Source organism: Jaculus jaculus, chromosome 1, assembly GCF_020740685.1.
Source record: "Jaculus jaculus isolate mJacJac1 chromosome 1, mJacJac1.mat.Y.cur, whole genome shotgun sequence".
Classification (NCBI taxonomy): Eukaryota; Metazoa; Chordata; class Mammalia; order Rodentia; family Dipodidae; genus Jaculus; species Jaculus jaculus.
In genome coordinates this window covers 131,045,152-131,062,901 of record NC_059102.1, presented here as the reverse complement: position 1 = coordinate 131,062,901, position 17,750 = coordinate 131,045,152, and the positions used below count along the sequence as shown (strand labels likewise).

The window sequence follows — 17,750 nt, the reverse complement described above, 5'->3', positions numbered from 1 at the left end:
TTTTTTGGTTTTTGGAGGTAGGGTCTCACTCTAGCTCAGGCTGACCTGGAATTTACTATGTAGTCTCAGGGTGACCTAGAACTCACAGCAATCCTCCGTCTGTCTCCTGATTGCTGGGAAAATGTTTTATTTTTATTTATTTAGTTATTTGAGAGAGAGAAAGAGGTAGAGAGAGGGAGGGAGGGAGGAAGAGAGAGAGACAATAGGGTGCATCAGGATATCCAGCCACTGCAAACGAACTCCAGTCACATGTGCCACCTTATGCATGTGGCTTACGTGGGTCCTAGGAAATCAAACCTAGGTCCTTTGGCTTTGCAAGCAAGTGCCGTAACCACTAAGACATCTCTCCAGCCCCATTCTTGCTACATTTCATTCTTGCTTGGAATGGCATTCCCATCCTGATATACCAAAATAATGTTTCTTTAAATGTACCTAGTAGTTATTTTACAGTTCACAGATTTTTTTGCCTTTAGATTCTTCATTTACCTGGATTTTGTGTCTCATACATGGGTTACTTAAACTTAAATTTTCTAAATGTTCCACTTGTTATAACATTTATTTAAATTCTCCCATTTCTTACTGTGATATGATAAGCTCCTAATCCATATTAAATTCAACATATAATCATGCTCTAAGTAAATATTTAAATGCAGGTATGTAATTTTATTTGTATTTGTCCTTTTTTATTAGTGTGCCATTATTTTATTGTTTTAGTTACTCTGTGCTATGATTTTAGACTAGAAAACTTCCATGTCATTATCTAGTTAACATTGTTGAAAGTATCTTGTCTGTCCCTAGTCACTTGCTCTTCAGGATAAGCTTAGAAAACTATAATTTCTTTAAAAGTAGTTATATTAATGATGCATTAAATTGTGGTAACATAAGAATGGCATTGCAAGAACAATGTCCTGACTTTTGGAGAGTATTGTGTATCCCTTTATTTTGACCTTACTTTTATATTCTGTTATGCTATTATTCCCTTTTCCCTCTTCTTGTTTTTTTTTTTTATGTTTTGTTTGAAGTTTTCCTTTTTTGTCTCTCAGAATTATTCCAAATTCTTTTTCATACTCTTACCATTTTCTCTTTTTTTTTTGAATTTTTTTGTTTATTTTTATTTATTTATTTGAAAGCTATGGACACACACAGACAGAGAGAGAGAGGCAGATAGAGAGGCAGAGAGAATGGGCGCGCCAGGGCCTCCAGCCACTGCAAACGAACTCCAGAGGCGTGCGCCCCCTTGTGCACCAAGCCTCAAACCCGGGTCCTTAGGCTGCACAGGCAAATGCTTAATCGCTAAGCCATCTCTCCAGCCACTCTTACCATTTTCAATTGAAAAACTTTTTCTGTTACATTTTTTTAGTATGGGAAGAACAAAAAAAATTTTTTTTTTGTCAAGTGTGTTGGCACATGCCTATAATCTCTGAACTCAGGAACGAAAGGCAGGAGGTCTGAAATCTCTGGGCCAACCTATGCTAACAAGTGAGTTCACGGGTTAGGTAGATTGCTCAGTGATTAAAGGAACTCATTCCACAAGCCTCCTGACCAGAGTTCAGATTCCACAGCATGAATGTAGAGCTACACACAGTAGCACATCATGTGTAATCCCAGCATGCCCACAATCATGGGAAGTTGTGTCAGAAGAATCCTAAAGCTTTCTGGTCAGCTAGTCTGACCTTCATAGTAACAAAGAAGAGAGATCTTGTCTAAACCAAGGTGGAAGGAAAGCACCTGCATGCTGAGGTTACCCTCTACCATGGCACATGCATGCACCCATGCATACACACACGCAAAATAAAAAGTGAATTATGCCAGGCGTGGTGGCGCATGCCTTTAATCCCAGCACTCGGGAGGCAGAGGTAGGAGGATCTCCATGAGTTCGAGGCCACCCTGAGACTACAGAGTTAATTCCAGGTCAGTCTGAGCCAGAGTGAGACCCGACTTCGAAAAACCAAAAAAAAAGTGAATTAAGGGGCTGGAGAAATGGTTCAGTGGTTAAAGGAACTTTCTTGCAAAGCCTGACACTCCAGATTTAATTCGCCAGTACCCACATAAGACCAGATGAACAAAGTGGCACAGGCACCTGGAGTTTGTTTGCAGAAGCTAGAGGCCCTGATGTGCCCATTCATTCTCTCTCTCTTTCTGCCTCCCTGCCCTCTATCTCTCTCTTATAAATGAATAACTCAATAAATACTGTCTGGGAGTGGTGGCACACACCTTTAATCCCAGCACTTGGAAGTGGGGGTTAGAGAATTACTATCAGTTCAAGGCCAGCCTGGGCTAAAGTGAGACCCTACCTCAAAATACAAACTTAAATACATAAATAAAGTGGTTTTAAAGTGGTTTCATTATGACAACTTCATACAGGTTATAATCTACATTCATCACAATCATCCTGCCATGTCCTCTGTACTTCTATTTCCCTAATAGCCCCATCTACTTTTCATGCCATCTTTTTCTTCTAGATTCTCTATTCGAGAGAAAACATATAATACTTGTTATTCTGTATCTCGCTCATTTTCACTTAACATAGTTCATCACCAGTTCCATCCATTTTCCTACAAGTGACGTGAACTTTGTCTTCTACAAGGCCAAATAATATTCCTTTGTGTATTTATACCACCTTTCTTTCATCCAGTCATCCATAAATGGGCACCTATTTCATTTCTGTGATTTTCTTTTATCACCAACTTAATATATCACCTGAGCTAAATAGCTTAGTAGTGCGGCTGGGGCTGTCCTCGCACTATATTTTTCATATAGAAATGGGATTCTAAAACTATAAATTGTACATTCATGTCATATTAGAGTGTTTAGAATGAGAACATAAAACTTGGTAATTGGAAAAATAATATGTGTGTGTAATTGATTTTAGAAACTGGTATATTTAAAAAGGTTATACTCTCTTATCCCCCTTCCCACCTCCATCTAGTGAGGACCCTATTGATGGACAAACCTGAACCAAAAGTTTATAATTGAAAAATCAATACCATATTTTTCAAATGAAAATGTTGAAATAAACATCAATCAGGATTTTCTCTAACGAACTAAAGGTTTATTATCTAATTGTATGTCCATCAAGTAGTGTTAACTAATTCTGATGTTTTATTATACCATCCGCACTATCACCAGGACAGAAGAGTTATAGGGGGAGGACCCCCAGTGAGAAGACCTTGTTCATGAGCTTACTTGTATGACAGCACGCTGATTCAAGGAGACACACAACATCTCTGACTTAAAAACATTTAAAAAGAAGCTAAAGAATTGGTCAAGAAGCAAATTCCTGAAAACCCAAAGAAAACTTTGAATTTCTAATTTATAAGATAATTTGGCATTTTCTACCTTGTTTCTTGTTTAATGTTACTATTTTTTCACATATGTTTGAAATCCTAATGAACAGCAATGGAATGCCTTTTGAACTTAAGAAAAAAGCTGTCTTGATCTATTTGCCCTTCACATCTCCCCCAGGCTTCTCTAAAGCCTATCCAGAGACATGGAGATAAGCAACCACAGCAGTGCCACCTCGGGCTTCATCCTCCTGGGTCTCTCTTCAAACCCACACATGCAGAGACCCCTCTTTGCCATCTTCCTCATCATGTACCTGGTCACCGTGGTGGGGAATGTCCTCATCATCCTGGCCATCCACTCTGACTCCAGGCTCCACACCCCCATGTACTTTTTCCTCAGCAACTTGTCTTTCATGGATATCTGCTTCACAACAGTCATTGTGCCCAAGATGCTAGTGAATTTTCTATCAACGACAAAAGCCATCTCCTATGTGGGCTGCCTGGTCCAGATGTATTTCTTCATGGCTTTAGCAAACACTGACAGCTACCTGCTGGCCTCCATGGCCATCGACCGGCTTGTGGCCATCTGCAATCCCTTCCGCTATGATGTGGTCATGAGCCCACGGCGTTGCCTCCTCATGCTCTTGGGCTCCTGCACCATCTCCCACCTGCACTCCCTGTTCCGTGTCCTGCTCATGTCCCGCCTCTCCTTCTGTGCCTCCCATGTCATTAAGCACTTTTTCTGTGACACCCAGCCTGTGCTGAAACTGTCCTGCTCTGACACATCATCCAGCCAAATTGTGGTCATGACTGAGACCCTGGCCGTCATTGTCACCCCCTTCCTGTGCATCCTCTTCTCCTACCTGAGAATCATCGTCGCTGTGCTCAGAATCCCCTCTGCAGCTGGAAAGTGGAAAGCTTTCTCTACCTGTGGCTCCCACCTCACTGTAGTGGGCCTATTCTATGGGAGTGTTATCTATGTCTATTTTAGGCCCCTGTCCACGTACTCAGTGGTGAAGGACCGGGTAGCCACAGTTATGTACACTGTAGTAACTCCCATGATGAATCCTTTCATTTATAGCTTGAGGAACAAAGATATGAAGAGAGGTTTGAGTAAGTTAAGGAACAAAATGTACTCATAGAAAGAACAAAATGGCCAGGCATGGTGGCGCACACCTTTAATCCCAGTACTCGGGAGGTAGAGGTAAGAGGATTGCCAAGAGTTCAAGGCCAGCCTGAGTCTGCATAGTGAATTCCAGGTCAGCCTGAGCTGGAGTGAAGCCCTACCTCAGAAAACCAAAAAATAAAATAAAATAAAAAAGGAAGAACAAAATGATGAATTATCATAATTGGAAGTTTACCTAAGACATTATTAGGTTATGCTTCCTTTATGTGTCATATACAAAGAATAATGAGGAGTAATGTTGGGTACCAAGAACAGCATTGACCTAGAAGCAAAACATTTGGTTTCTACCACTGATACCACTGTTATTGAACAAATATATGTATATATTTGATCCGAGGCTATGTGCTGCCAGGAGTCCGGATGTCAGGAAAACTATTTTCACTTAATAGATGGGCAATTATACCATGAGTTAAAGCCATCTCCAAATGACTTTTATGTATTTCCATGGCTCCAAACCAGGGATGTATAAATTTCAGTACAAATGAAATCCAGACAAGTGGGGCAATTTGTGCGTCTAGCTTGATATGGGTATTGGGGAATGAACTGGACCAACAGCCTTTGCAGACAACTGCCTTTAACTGTTGAGCCATCTGCCCAGGCCCTAAACATCTTAATAAGGGCCAGAGTGCCAGCTCTGTCAGCAATTGCCCCGGCCAGCGGAGTTAAACAAGGACCCGAGGGGAAATTAACCTGGATGGGGGCCAAGAGACACAAAGAAGGAGACCAAGTCTATATTCTGATCAAGGCCTCAGATTTATTCAGGCAAGCACAAGCTTATATACAGAAAATAAAACTTTCTACACAGTGCTTACATGCCTAAAGTCTGCTCCACGGATGCCTCTGTGTCTGAAGACTGTTTGCCAAGGCCATACGATAAGGCCTCTGTGCCCAGAGATACAAAAACAGCTTCAGTTCTCATGGTCAAAGAGCAGCTACAACTCCCAACAAGCAATGAGGCCATCTTTCATAAGGCATGCTATTCAGCCTTCACAGCTGCTGACAGAAGTAATAGCTAAAGACTTTATGAGGATTTTTCCTAAACTAAAGATCCCAGAACTTAACCTGGAAAGTTGCTAAATGAAATAGAGGAAAGAAGTGTCTTTTTTTTTGTTTGTTTGTTTTGTTTTGTTTTCTGAGGTAGGGTCTTACGCTAGCCCAGGCTGACCTGGAATTCTCTCTGTAGTCTCAGGGTGGCCTGGAACTTGCAGTGATCCTCCTACCTCTGCCTCCCAAGTGCTGGGATTAAAGTTGTGCACCACTATGCCAGGCTTGAAAGAAATGTCAGTTAAAGGTAGATGTAATTAGAGAACAGGTCCAAGCAGGCCTCTAAACATATTGCCATATTGAATAGGAAGTTCCCCCATAGCCTTTGAGAATAGGCCACAGGACTCCTTACCAGCTCCATTTTCCACCATATAACAGCCATGAAAGCTAGTGGAATATAGTAGAAAGCTAGTACTATAGATATGTCTTTGGTTAAAAGAACTATGAGAGGAAATGTATTGGTCCTTCTAGTACAAGTTCATTACATATGTACTAAAAATGTGGCTCAACACGAAACAAGGAAAATTCAGTTCACTGAATATATTTTGCCTGTTTATTTTTATTTTTATATTTTGTTTTTTTTGAGGTAGGGTTCTCTCTGGCCCAGGCTGACCTGGAATTCACTATGTAGTCTCAGGGTGGCCTCAAACTCATGCCAGTCCTCCTACTTCTGCCTCCCAAGTTCTGGAATTTTTATTGACAACTTCTATACCTACAGACAATAAACCATGATAATTCCCTCCCCCACTTTCCCCTTCACAGCTCCAATCTCCATCATATCTCCTCCGTCTCTCCATTAATCTCTCTTTTATTTTGGGGTCATCACCTTTTCTTCCTATTATGACGATCTTTTGAAGGTATTTCTAGGCACTGTGAAGTCATGGATATGGAGGCCAATTTCTGTGTGGACAATTGTAAGGAGTCATACCCTTCCTTTGGCTCTTACATTCTTTCCACCACCTCCTCCCCAATGGGCCCTGAGCCTTGGGAGTGTAATAGTGATATTTCAGTGCTGGACACTTCTCTGTCACTTCTTCTCAGCACTATGTTGCCTTTGGGTCATCCCAGTGGTCACTGCCACCTGAAAAGAGAAGCTCATCTAACCAAAAATGAGAGTATAATTAACATCAATAAAAACATTAAGTGTAGTGCTTTTAGGGCAGTTTAGTGAGAGTAATATGTGCATTTATCCAGATAAGAGCAGGCTTTATACCCTTAAGGCACATGACCTCCCCTGCCATAGGCTTTTGATTAGGTTTTCAGTACCAGGCATGTATTCCCTCCCATAGAGTGGGCCTCTAGTCCAATTACTGAACAGCTGGTCCCCCCAGAGCAGACATGCCACTATTGCACCCGTTTGGTCATTTGGCCTGTCTGGCCAAACTTGAAGCTTCCAGTGTCCACTGTTTTCACCGCTAATGACTTCGGTCTTCCATAGGGCTGCATGCAGTGCAGCTTTTTCTAGCTTTCCGTCAGCTGGTATACAAGGAGGGAATTTTCAGCTCAGCCCCAGCTTGATTTCTCAGTGACCTTGCCACCCAGACATATGGAGTCTTCAGCAATAGGGTCTTACTATATCTTTCTCACAGGAAACCAAGGGCCTTGGCAATAGCCTGTAATGTTTTGGAGGCAACAGGGACCTCCTGGGCCAACAATTCAATGGAAGGTAACCCATCTCTGGAACTGAAAATTTTCTAGTAATAACCATTGACTTCTGGATGTGTCATTATCAAAAAAAAAAAAAATAGGCATTCATGTGTCTTATTCAGAATCTCTCCCTCTCTCTCTCTCTCTCTCTCTCTCATCTGTCTGTATCTCTCTGCTTGAAAATAAATGAATATTTTTTAAAGACTTCAGCCAAACAAAATGACTTAACAGACATGAACTCAAGAGCTTATGATGGGCATAAAGCATACACTTACCTATAAAACAGGCCCCAGATAATACTTCTAAAGAAATAGTAAGAGATAAAGTTCTGGAAGAGGTTATTAAAAACAAAACATGCTTGTTGATTAGATATTATTTGGTAACAATGAATTAGAGAATATTATTTCAAGTCAGCTATCTGAGCAGATGCACAGAATAGGCATCATTATCATCTAATTTCAATATGTGCTATTTAATAGGGTAACAAAAGACAATAACAAAAATATTAAGGTGAGTCTGTTGATTAAGTTCATATAATGACAGAAATGAGAATATTATTTAGATTTTGATTTTTAAGTCAACTGAAAAGAGTATTAAGAATAAAAAACTTAAGCTGGGTGTGGTGGTACATGCCTTTAATCCCAGAACTAGGGAAGCAGAGGTAGGAGGATTGCCATGAGTTTGAGGCCACCCTAAGACTACATAGTGAATTCCAGGTCAGCCTGAGCTAGAGTAATACCCTACCTCAAAGAAAAAAAAATAAAAAGAATAAAGACTAAGCCTAGTGTGGTGGCACATGCCTTTAATCCCAGCACTCAGGAAGCAGAGGTTGGAGGAGCACCATGAGTTTGAGGTCACCCTGAGAATACATAGTTAATTCCAGGTCAGTTTGGGTCAGAGTGAGACCCTACCTTAAAAAAATAAAATAAAAGACTATTCCAAATAGCTAAGAATTGGACTTGACCCAGATGCCCATCATCTGACAAATGGATAATGAAGATATACACAATGGAATTCTACTCAGCAGTAAGGAAAAACGAAATAAAGAAATTTGTTGGAAAATGGGTGGACTTTGAACAGATCATACTAAGCGAACTCACACAAGCACAGGAAGACAAACCTGGCATGAGATGTTGTTAGGAGAGATCTACCAGGTCCCCAAAACAAAACAGGCTCCTGTCATAGCACTTGATTACCCACCTGAGGTAAAAGGTAAGACCCTATTGCTGAGACACCACATGCTGCAGACACAGAACACTGAGAGATCCACATGGAATCTGGAAAGAAGCCAGTTCCCAGATGATTAGCCCATATAGTGCTGTAATGCACTACATGAGCTTCTGAGGGAAATGGCCAACAACATTGTGAGCATATGAAAACAACCAGTTTGGGCTGAAGAGATGGCTTAGTGGTTAAGGCACATGCCTGCAAAGCCTAAGGACCGAGGTTTGATTCTCCAGGACCCATATAAGCCAGATGCACAAGGTTACCATGAGTTCAAGGCCAGCCTGGGTGACAAAGTGAGTTCCAGGTCAGACTGGGCTAGAGTGAAGCTCTGTTTCAAAGAACAAAATAAAAAGAAAGCCGATTCCTCTGTATGATTCCAACTACATGACACTTAGGAAAAGATAAAACTGTTGAGAAATTAGAAAATGAGTAGGTTCCAGAAACTAGGGGGCATCTTTGGCTTGGAGAGATGAACACACATAGAATTTTAAAGCAGTAAAGCTGTTCTGTATGGTACTGTAATGGTGCATACATGTCATCATACAAAGCTATAGAATTCACACCACCAAGAATAAAGTTCAGTGTAAACTATGGTCTATGTTGATAATACTGTATGAACACTCTGGAAGGATGTTGACATGGGAGAGGTTCAACATGTGGAAGCAAGAGGTATATGGTAAAAGGAATGTATCTATGCTCACCATTATACCTCCAGCACACATGCTATATGGTAAATCTATATATTTTCCATGAATCTTAAACTTTTCTCAAAATAGTCATATTCTTGAAAGGAAAAAATAAGATCAGATGTATCTAAAAGTTATGATTGGTGTGCTGTTCATAAATGAGGACAATATGTACACATGAGGCTCAATAGCTTGTGTAAAGTCACTCACTTAGTAACTATGGTAACTGAGAATCAATTACAAGCCATCTGGCTTAAGAAATTGAAGTAATAATGCATTTTAGAAAGGGTGATAAGAGTCAGGCATGGTGATGCACACCTTTAATCCCAGCACTGAGGAGGCAGATGTAGGAGAATCGCTGTGAGTTTGAAGCCAGCCTGACACAACACAGTGAATTCTAGGGCAGCCTGGGCTAGAGTGAGGCCCTACCTCAAAAAAATTTTTTTAAGGTAGATAAGAAAACATAATGGAGGCTCCAAAGAGCTAATATGGCAAAGCCTATAGAGCTTGTAAGACATGCAACTGGCATTAGAATGCCACCATCTTCCCTTGCAGGTCCCTACCTTCAGACATGTCCCTAAAACACTATACCTGCAGGCACAAACCTGAAGCTGTAGAAGCCAGAAAGTCTCCCCCCAGGGAAACACATGTAAGCCTAAACTCAAGCAGCACAAGTGAACTCGCCCATGTACACTAAGCATTCATGCGTGCATGAGCACACTCCACCCCGTCACTGTTTATAGTTCCTTTCCCAGGTATTACAGGCAATGCCTCTAGCGCTCAGACTCCCCACAGTGCTCAAAGAGGGCACTGAAATGATTTTTGCCTCCTGGGAACACAAATTCATGGCCAATCCTCTCAGGACTCGAGCACGCAGAAAGGACTAGCCCCAGGGTCTCCCTTCCTATCACAACTCCCACTGTGGATAGAGTCAGCACATTTCTGAAGAGAGATCAGAACTTCAAATCTCCTTCTTCAGAAATTCAGAACTTGATCTTAGCCACATGGTGGGACCAGAAGCTTGGTCAAGAACTTGATTGCCTCCTGTTATCTCCACAGGTAGGTAGGTTAAGGAGGAATCTAATGGCTTAAAGCTACTTTGTAATGTTGCCAACTTAAAATGTGTAGGAAATAAAAATTAGACTAAGATACCACTGACCCTGAAACCAAGAGATATAGCTCTAATCTGACATAGGAGTAAATTCTAGGCAGAGGAGCTGAGAGTGGTGCCTCATGTCTATAACTCCAGCACTTGAGAGGTTGAGGTAAGACAGTTTTGTGAGTTTGAGACCATGTGGACTGCAGAATGAGCTCCAGGTCATCTTGGGCTAGAGTACAATACTGTCTTTAGAAAAATAAGGGAGAAATGAGATATTTCAAAATTGAAGAGGAGGAACCTGCATAGTCCCTAAGTAGATTATATCTTGTCAAGGAGTTCCTGCACCCACCACTGCAGATCTGTTTGTTTTAAAACTGACGGTAAGAAAAGTATGGATACAAGTTGGGTGTAGTGGCACACACCTTTAATACCAGTACTTGGGAGGCAGAGGTAGGAGGATCACTGTAAGTTAGAGTCTACCCTGAAACTACATAGTGAATTCCATGTCAGCCTGGGACAGAGTGACACTCTACCTTGTAAAAACAAAAAGGAAAGAAAGGAAGGAAGGAAGGAAGGAAGGAAGGAAGGAAGGAAGGAAGGAAGGAAGGAAGGAAGGAAGGAAGGAAGGAAAGAAGGAAAGAAGGAAAGAAGGAAAGAAGGAAAGAAGGAAAGAAGGAAGAAAGGGAGGAAGGGAGGAATACAGACAACTGAGATTTCAAAACCTAAAGTTATAGTAGATTCAGGATAAAGGAAAGAACACCGCTACAAGAAGTGGGCCAGCCTCGAAGAAGTCAACAGTGAAAGGGAATCTACTTGCTCACAGAGGAACACTAGCTTAGTTTTCTACATTTGCATGTCATGCAGGCAAGATGAATAGAATAGTCTGAAATACAGAACTTGAAGCCAAAACTACTCATGTTTGCTTGCTGGTGCACCCCCAGCCTGCTCTGTGACTCTTTGAACTTCACTCTTATTTGTAAAAGGAGGGGGGAATAATGATACTAACATCACAGTGTTGTTGTGATGATCAAATAAAACTATTGATAGCATAGTAGCTGTCCTGTAAGGTTTAGGTGAATTTCATTTATTATGGACTACCAACTTATTCTCTTTCATTTCATGTATAAATAGCTAAGAGAAGGACTTTGAAGGAGTGATGGCTATGCCAGGAAAGCAAAAACAACCTGAGATTACAAATGGCCAAAAACTAAAAATTCCACTGGGGAAGGCTCAGACAATAGAGAGATAATCTGAGTTCCTTGTCTATGTGACAAAGATAATAAATACATTAAGATGGGCTAATAGAATTAAAAGGCTTGGAAACACTCTTGGTTATTCCTGGTCCTTCCCAACCACATACTGATGATAAAAACCCAACAGTAAAATGAAATTTCCCTAGGTTCCTGTGTGAGCAATAATACCACTTGTGGAGAGGTTTGGCAAAGTCTTACTTGACTGCTGGTGAATCTCCAGGTAGCAAGGTAGAAATGGCATATACACACACAAACATGGACACATGCGCAAATGCCTGTATATCTGTACACACTAACATCTATATAGAAATGCCATTGTTTTCCTGGCACATGGGAAAATATACACTGTTATACCCAGATAAAGAGGAAGATGGCCAGGCTACTGCCCCTAAGAAATACCACATGGAGAATTTCTGCTTCAGGTTTGAAAGCAATCAAATAGCCCATTTCCAAAGGAAACTGCCCAGGAGTGAGGATGAAAGACAAGGTAAAAGGAAGAGAAGAGTCCCAGGGAACACATACCAGGAGTGTGTGCATAGTGTGTACTTGCTGTTGTCACTTAAGAAAATATCACCAGTGCTACAATAATAGTGATGACCTAGCTCAGCCAGGAATAGCTCTAACCTGACCCTCAGACTGCCTGACTGAAGGATCTTGTAAGTTTCTTAATTTTAATTTTGCCAATCTCTCTCTCTCTCTCTCTCTCTCTCTCTCTCTCTCTCTCTCTCTCTCTCTCTCTCTCTCATTACGTGTGTGTGTGTGTGTGTGTTATGCAGGTACAGGCCTCGCCTGCAGTGTCATGCTCCATCATTCTTCTACCCTTTCTTAGTTGAACCCTAGTCTCTTACTGATGTCAGAGCTTCTCCTTTAAGGGAGCTCCAGCAGATTCTCATCTCTGCTCCCCTGAGGTCACAGGCACTTGTGGCTATGCCTGGGGATCCAACTCCAGGGGTCTCTCATGCCTCCTCTGGACCACATGCTTGCACAAGGGAGTGCTCTTAACCCTGAGCCATCTGTCCAACCCCAAGTAATGGTGTCTATCTCTTAAGATTTAGAAAACATAAAATGATAAAAGACATATAGGTGCTCTTACTTAAGTGTCTCAAATTTACAGGCTCATAAATGTTGGTTGACATTATCCATTTTATTTCTATAAAGATGGCCTCATATTGAGCAAGAAGCATCCACTATAAATTGCTTAATAGGTATTACCACTGATAAGTTACCTGCTCTGGTAACTTGTTAACCCACCACCCATTCCCATGAAAGTAACCTAAATTAAACTCAGTGGATCCAAAGGGGGAAAAAACCCGTCATGGTAAAAGAAGGTGTAGTTCAGAAGCAAAAGGGTTTCAGTGAATATGGAGGGGCAAGAAAAGGTAGTAAGAGGTGAATACGATGAAAGTGCATTATATACATGAATAACTAAATAAATTTCTTAGTAGTTCACTTTTTATGACTATTTCAGTTATTTCCTCTAGATCCTTTTGTTTGTCTTTGTTTTATATTACAGGCAATGCTACAATAAAGTATGCATATATATCTTTGCACTACCAAAATATGACTATCTCTGAAGGATAGATGTCTTAAATAGAATTACTGGGTAAAGAGATTCAGTTTTTAAATTCTGATACAGATTATGACAAGGCCTGTACTGATTTAATCCATCACTATAATTATATTTGAATGAATGCTTCCCTCTCAATATTATAAAAACATCTGATTGCTAGTAATTATAATTCAGTTCAATATGCTATTTTCTGCTTACCAATGAGGTTAGACATCTTGCCATGCATGTTCTTTGGTAACTATTGTAGATATTGTCTGTAAGCCAGTGATGTATATTGTAGCTTTGCTTATGAACCCTTTCAATATAATTGTCCATTGTTTGCACATGTGGTGCAGTTGCATGTTTTTGTATGCAGGTATACATGTCCTTGTATGCACCTGTGTGGTGACCAGAAGGGAACAACAGGCATCCTTTTCTCAGCCTCTTCTGCTTCATTTCTTTGAGACAGGGTCTCTCACTGAACCCACAGCTTCCATGTTCAATCAGACTCAGGCCATCTCAGGCCCTCATGCTTGTATGGAATGCAGCCCTCCTCAGCCCATAATTTTTACATTTTTGAGTATAGTATGTTGTCATCCTTCTAGATTTCACTTCTTGCTTGGATTGATATTCCCATCTTGAAAACCTAGGAGCATGCTCCTTTGGTTTGTGGTTAAAGCTTGTTTCACAGTTTGGAACTTTGACCTTTTTTGTCACTCTAGGGTTTGCTTCTATGTGTAGGTTAGATAGAAAGCTGGACTTATTTTCCAAATATTCAATTAATTGTCATATGGCATTAATTTAATGCTCTATCCTATCTCTGATGCTATGAAATAACTCCTTATCAGAACTGGAGAGATTGCTTAGTGGTTAAGGTGCTTCTCTGTGAAGGCTAAGGACCTAGGTTCGACTCCCCAGAACCCATGTAAGCCAGATGCACAGGGTGGCCCATGCATCTGGAGTTCATTTGCAGGAATTGGGGAACTGAACTCAGGTCCTTAGGCTTCACGGGCAAATGCCCCAGTCCCCAATATTAAGCCTTTCTTCATAAACATACAGCATATCTATATGTTCAGGTCTTCATCTTCTGCTCAGTTATACTCTCTTCACAAGAGGCTTACTCATTTCTTATTTCTTCTGTTTATTTTTGAAGTATTCTTAGACTTTGTTGCCATTGTCCATTGAAATTTTTTTCCAAATCACATTTTTATAATTCATGAAGTGTGATAATGTCTTTATATTTGTCTCAAATATGGAAAGAAATTTTGATGGTTATAAAAGGTTTTCAAAAGGTTATCTTGGGGCTGGAGAGATGGCTTAGCAGTTAAGTGCTTGCCTGTGAAGTCTAAGGACCCTGGTTTGAGGCTCAACTCCCCAGGACCCATGTTAGCCAGATGCACAAAGGGGTACACACATCTGGAGTTCGTTTGCAGTGGCTGGAGGCCCTGGCGCTCCCATTCTCCCTCTGTCTCTCTCTGTGCCTCTTTCTCACTCTGTCTGTTGCTCTCAAATAAATAAATAAAAATAAATTAATTAACTAAAAAAAGGTTATCTTGGATTTTCTAGGTAAACATAATAGCTTCATCTTTTCTATCATCTATGCCCTCCATTTCTTTACTTTCCCCCTTTTTATTGACATAATCTACTCTCTGGGCAGTGTCACATAACAATGTCAACAGGCACCATCCAGGCATCTTGTTTCCTAAATATTAATGAGAATTTTCCCCTTAAACACTAAAATTTATATTACACTATATGAATGTTTAGAATGAGGACTTCATAGTAGTCTTACACTCATAAAAAGTTTATTTAAAGTCCTAATCTCAATAACATACATTGTATTCATTTGGGGATACTCTTATTGTATATATTTAACTAGAATTTACATTTTCATACAGAATTATGATTGAATTTTGAAACCTATTATTTGTAGATACCCTTTTATTATTTGACAATTTCATATATATACATGTTATATATAGGCATATAGATTACGACTTGATTATATAGAACCATACTACCTTCTTTTTATGTATCTACTGATATGTAGTCCTCTTTTGAATAATGCCCCCTGTAGACCAAAACTTTATAGTTAAAGTTATCCAAACAAAAAAACTTTTAATAAATATTAAACACTTTTGTTCTACAGATATAAGATAATCTCATCTGTGTCTTTCAGTATTCAGGGAGCAGCTCTCATTTTGCTACTTTTCTCACTATTACCACCACCTCCACAACAATGATAAGAAGACCCTGTGAAAAAGGATCTCATTCGTGAAACTCCCTTGTATGAAACAGTCTTCATTCAAAATAAAACCCAACTACTTCTTACTCTGGAATTTAAGAGAGAGAGACAGAGAAGAACCTAGGAAATGGTAAATAAACCACCTGAGACAAATGTGTAGAAATAAAGACAAGAACTCAGATAAGTGATATAACACAGAAGTGCTGAACTCATGAGAAACTTCCAGTTTATACCTTAGGAGTGGACTTGGAGCTTTTTCACTGTCTCCTGTTGAATATTCTCCCTGTGTGCTTCCCTGCCATTTCTTAGTAAATATTCTTTAAAATTTTAGCAAATAGTAGTGATTTCTTTTATAGGTTCAAAGTTGGAGGAGAGGTTGTCTTGATCTATTTGCCCTTCACATCTCCCCCAAGCTTCTCTAAAGCCTGTCCAGAGACATGGAGATAAGCAACCACAGCAGTGCCACCTCGGGCTTCATCCTCCTGGGTCTCTCTTCAAACCCACACATGCAGAGACCCCTCTTTGCCATCTTCCTCATCATGTACCTGGTCACCGTGGTGGGGAATGTCCTCATCATCCTGGCCATCCACTCTGACTCCAGGCTCCACACCCCCATGTACTTTTTCCTCAGCAACTTGTCTTTCATGGATATCTGCTTCACAACAGTCATTGTGCCCAAGATGCTAGTGAATTTTCTATCAACAACAAAAGCCATCTCCTATGTGGGCTGCCTGGTCCAGATGTATTTCTTCATGGCCTTAGGAAACACTGACAGCTACCTGCTGGCCTCCATGGCCATCGACCGGCTTGTGGCCATCTGCAATCCCTTCCGCTATGATGTGGTCATGAGCCCACGGCGTTGCCTCCTCATGCTCTTGGGCTCCTGCACCATCTCCCACCTGCACTCCCTGTTCCGTGTCCTGCTCATGTCCCGCCTCTCCTTCTGTGCCTCCCATGTCATTAAGCACTTTTTCTGTGACACCCAGCCTGTGCTGAAGCTGTCCTGCTCTGACACGTCATCCAGCCAAATTGTGGTCATGACTGAGACCCTGGCCGTCATTGTCACCCCCTTCCTGTGTATCCTCTTCTCCTACCTGAGAATCATCGTCGCTGTGCTCAGAATCCCCTCTGCAGCTGGAAAGTGGAAAGCTTTCTCTACCTGTGGCTCCCACCTCACTGTAGTGGGCCTATTCTATGGGAGTGTTATCTATGTCTATTTTAGGCCCCTGTCCATGTACTCAGTGGTGAAGGACCGGGTAGCCACAGTTATGTACACTGTAGTGACTCCCATGATGAATCCTTTCATTTATAGCTTGAGGAACAAAGATATGAAGAGAGGTTTGAGTAAGTTAAGGAACAAAATGTACTCTTAAAAAGAAAAGTGATAAAATATTATAACCTGAGCATAATCTAAGACATTGTCAGGCCTTTCTATACTTTTTTACAATAAGCACTCCAAAAGGTTATGAAGGATATTTTGGATACCAAAAAAAGCATTGGCCTGGGAACAAAACATTTGTTTTCTATCAACAGACTTAGCAAAAGACATATTTAGTCTAAGGCTAAAGATTGCTGGGCATCAAGTTTTTCAGAAACCATGTTTTGCCATCAATAGATTGATATCCCTATGATAGAATAAATAATTTGCACAAATGACACTTCAATAAGCCTAACAAATTTTTGACAGTCAACAAATAAAATTATTATTACTTTTCAGATAAAGAATATGTACAGATTTTGTAAAGTTGGAAAAGACTTTTCAGAGAAAGGAACTAAGATCATCCTAAAAGTGAGACATGTCAATCAACAAAGATATAAAAGATAAGGGAGGGGCTGGGAAAATGGCTCAGTGGCTAGAGGTGCTTGTTTGCAAAGCCTGACAGCCTCAGATACGCACATGAAGCTAGACAGGAATTCATTTGCAAACATGGAAGTATGATTATGCATGCATGCAAACACATGCACACAAAGTAAAAAGTTGAAAAGCAAACAAAAAAAGATGAGGGAATGGGCAGAGCATCACAAACATTAAAAAAAAAACACATGAAAACATTAAAAAAATACCCTAAAATGAAGAGTCACAAAACAATGGAATATGTTTAAGGGAACAGAAGAGAAACCCTGTGAGGCTTATTCAATTTGGGAGTAAGGAAAATAAGGCTGGAAAAATAAGAAAACTGTTTTTAAAAGGTTTATTTCTGGGCTGAGGATATGGCTAAATGATTAAAGTCATGTGTTTGTAAAGCCTGCAGGCCAAGGTTCAATTTCCCAGTACCCATGTAAAGCCAGATGCAAAAAGTAGAGTAAGCATCTGGCATTAATTTGCAGCAACAAGAATTTCTGGTACACTAATACACATATGTGCATGCACACATGTAAAGAAATAAAAATATTTTAAATGTTTATTTCATCTACCAGTACCCAAATGTCATGATGCTATGAATTTGAGATTCCCCAATTCTTTCTTCCTTCCCTCCTAATCCTTCCCTTTCTCCTCAATTCAGTATCCTCACTAAGACTATTCATAAAT

At 40.4% G+C, this 17,750-nt stretch overlaps 2 protein-coding genes across 2 annotated transcripts; both read left to right on the top strand.

Moving 5' to 3' along the window:
- Positions 1-3,419: 3,419 nt before the first annotated feature.
- On the top strand, positions 3,420-4,426 carry LOC101609880 (olfactory receptor 1L4-like). Its single transcript, XM_004662776.3, has one exon. The coding sequence runs from the start codon at positions 3,491-3,493 to the stop codon at positions 4,424-4,426; it is 936 nt and encodes a 311-aa protein (XP_004662833.2). The 5' UTR covers positions 3,420-3,490.
- An 11,145-nt stretch (positions 4,427-15,571) lies between these two features.
- Positions 15,572-16,593, top strand: LOC101610159 (olfactory receptor 1L4). Its single transcript, XM_004662777.3, has one exon. The coding sequence runs from the start codon at positions 15,658-15,660 to the stop codon at positions 16,591-16,593; it is 936 nt and encodes a 311-aa protein (XP_004662834.2). The 5' UTR covers positions 15,572-15,657.
- Positions 16,594-17,750: the final 1,157 nt, after the last annotated feature.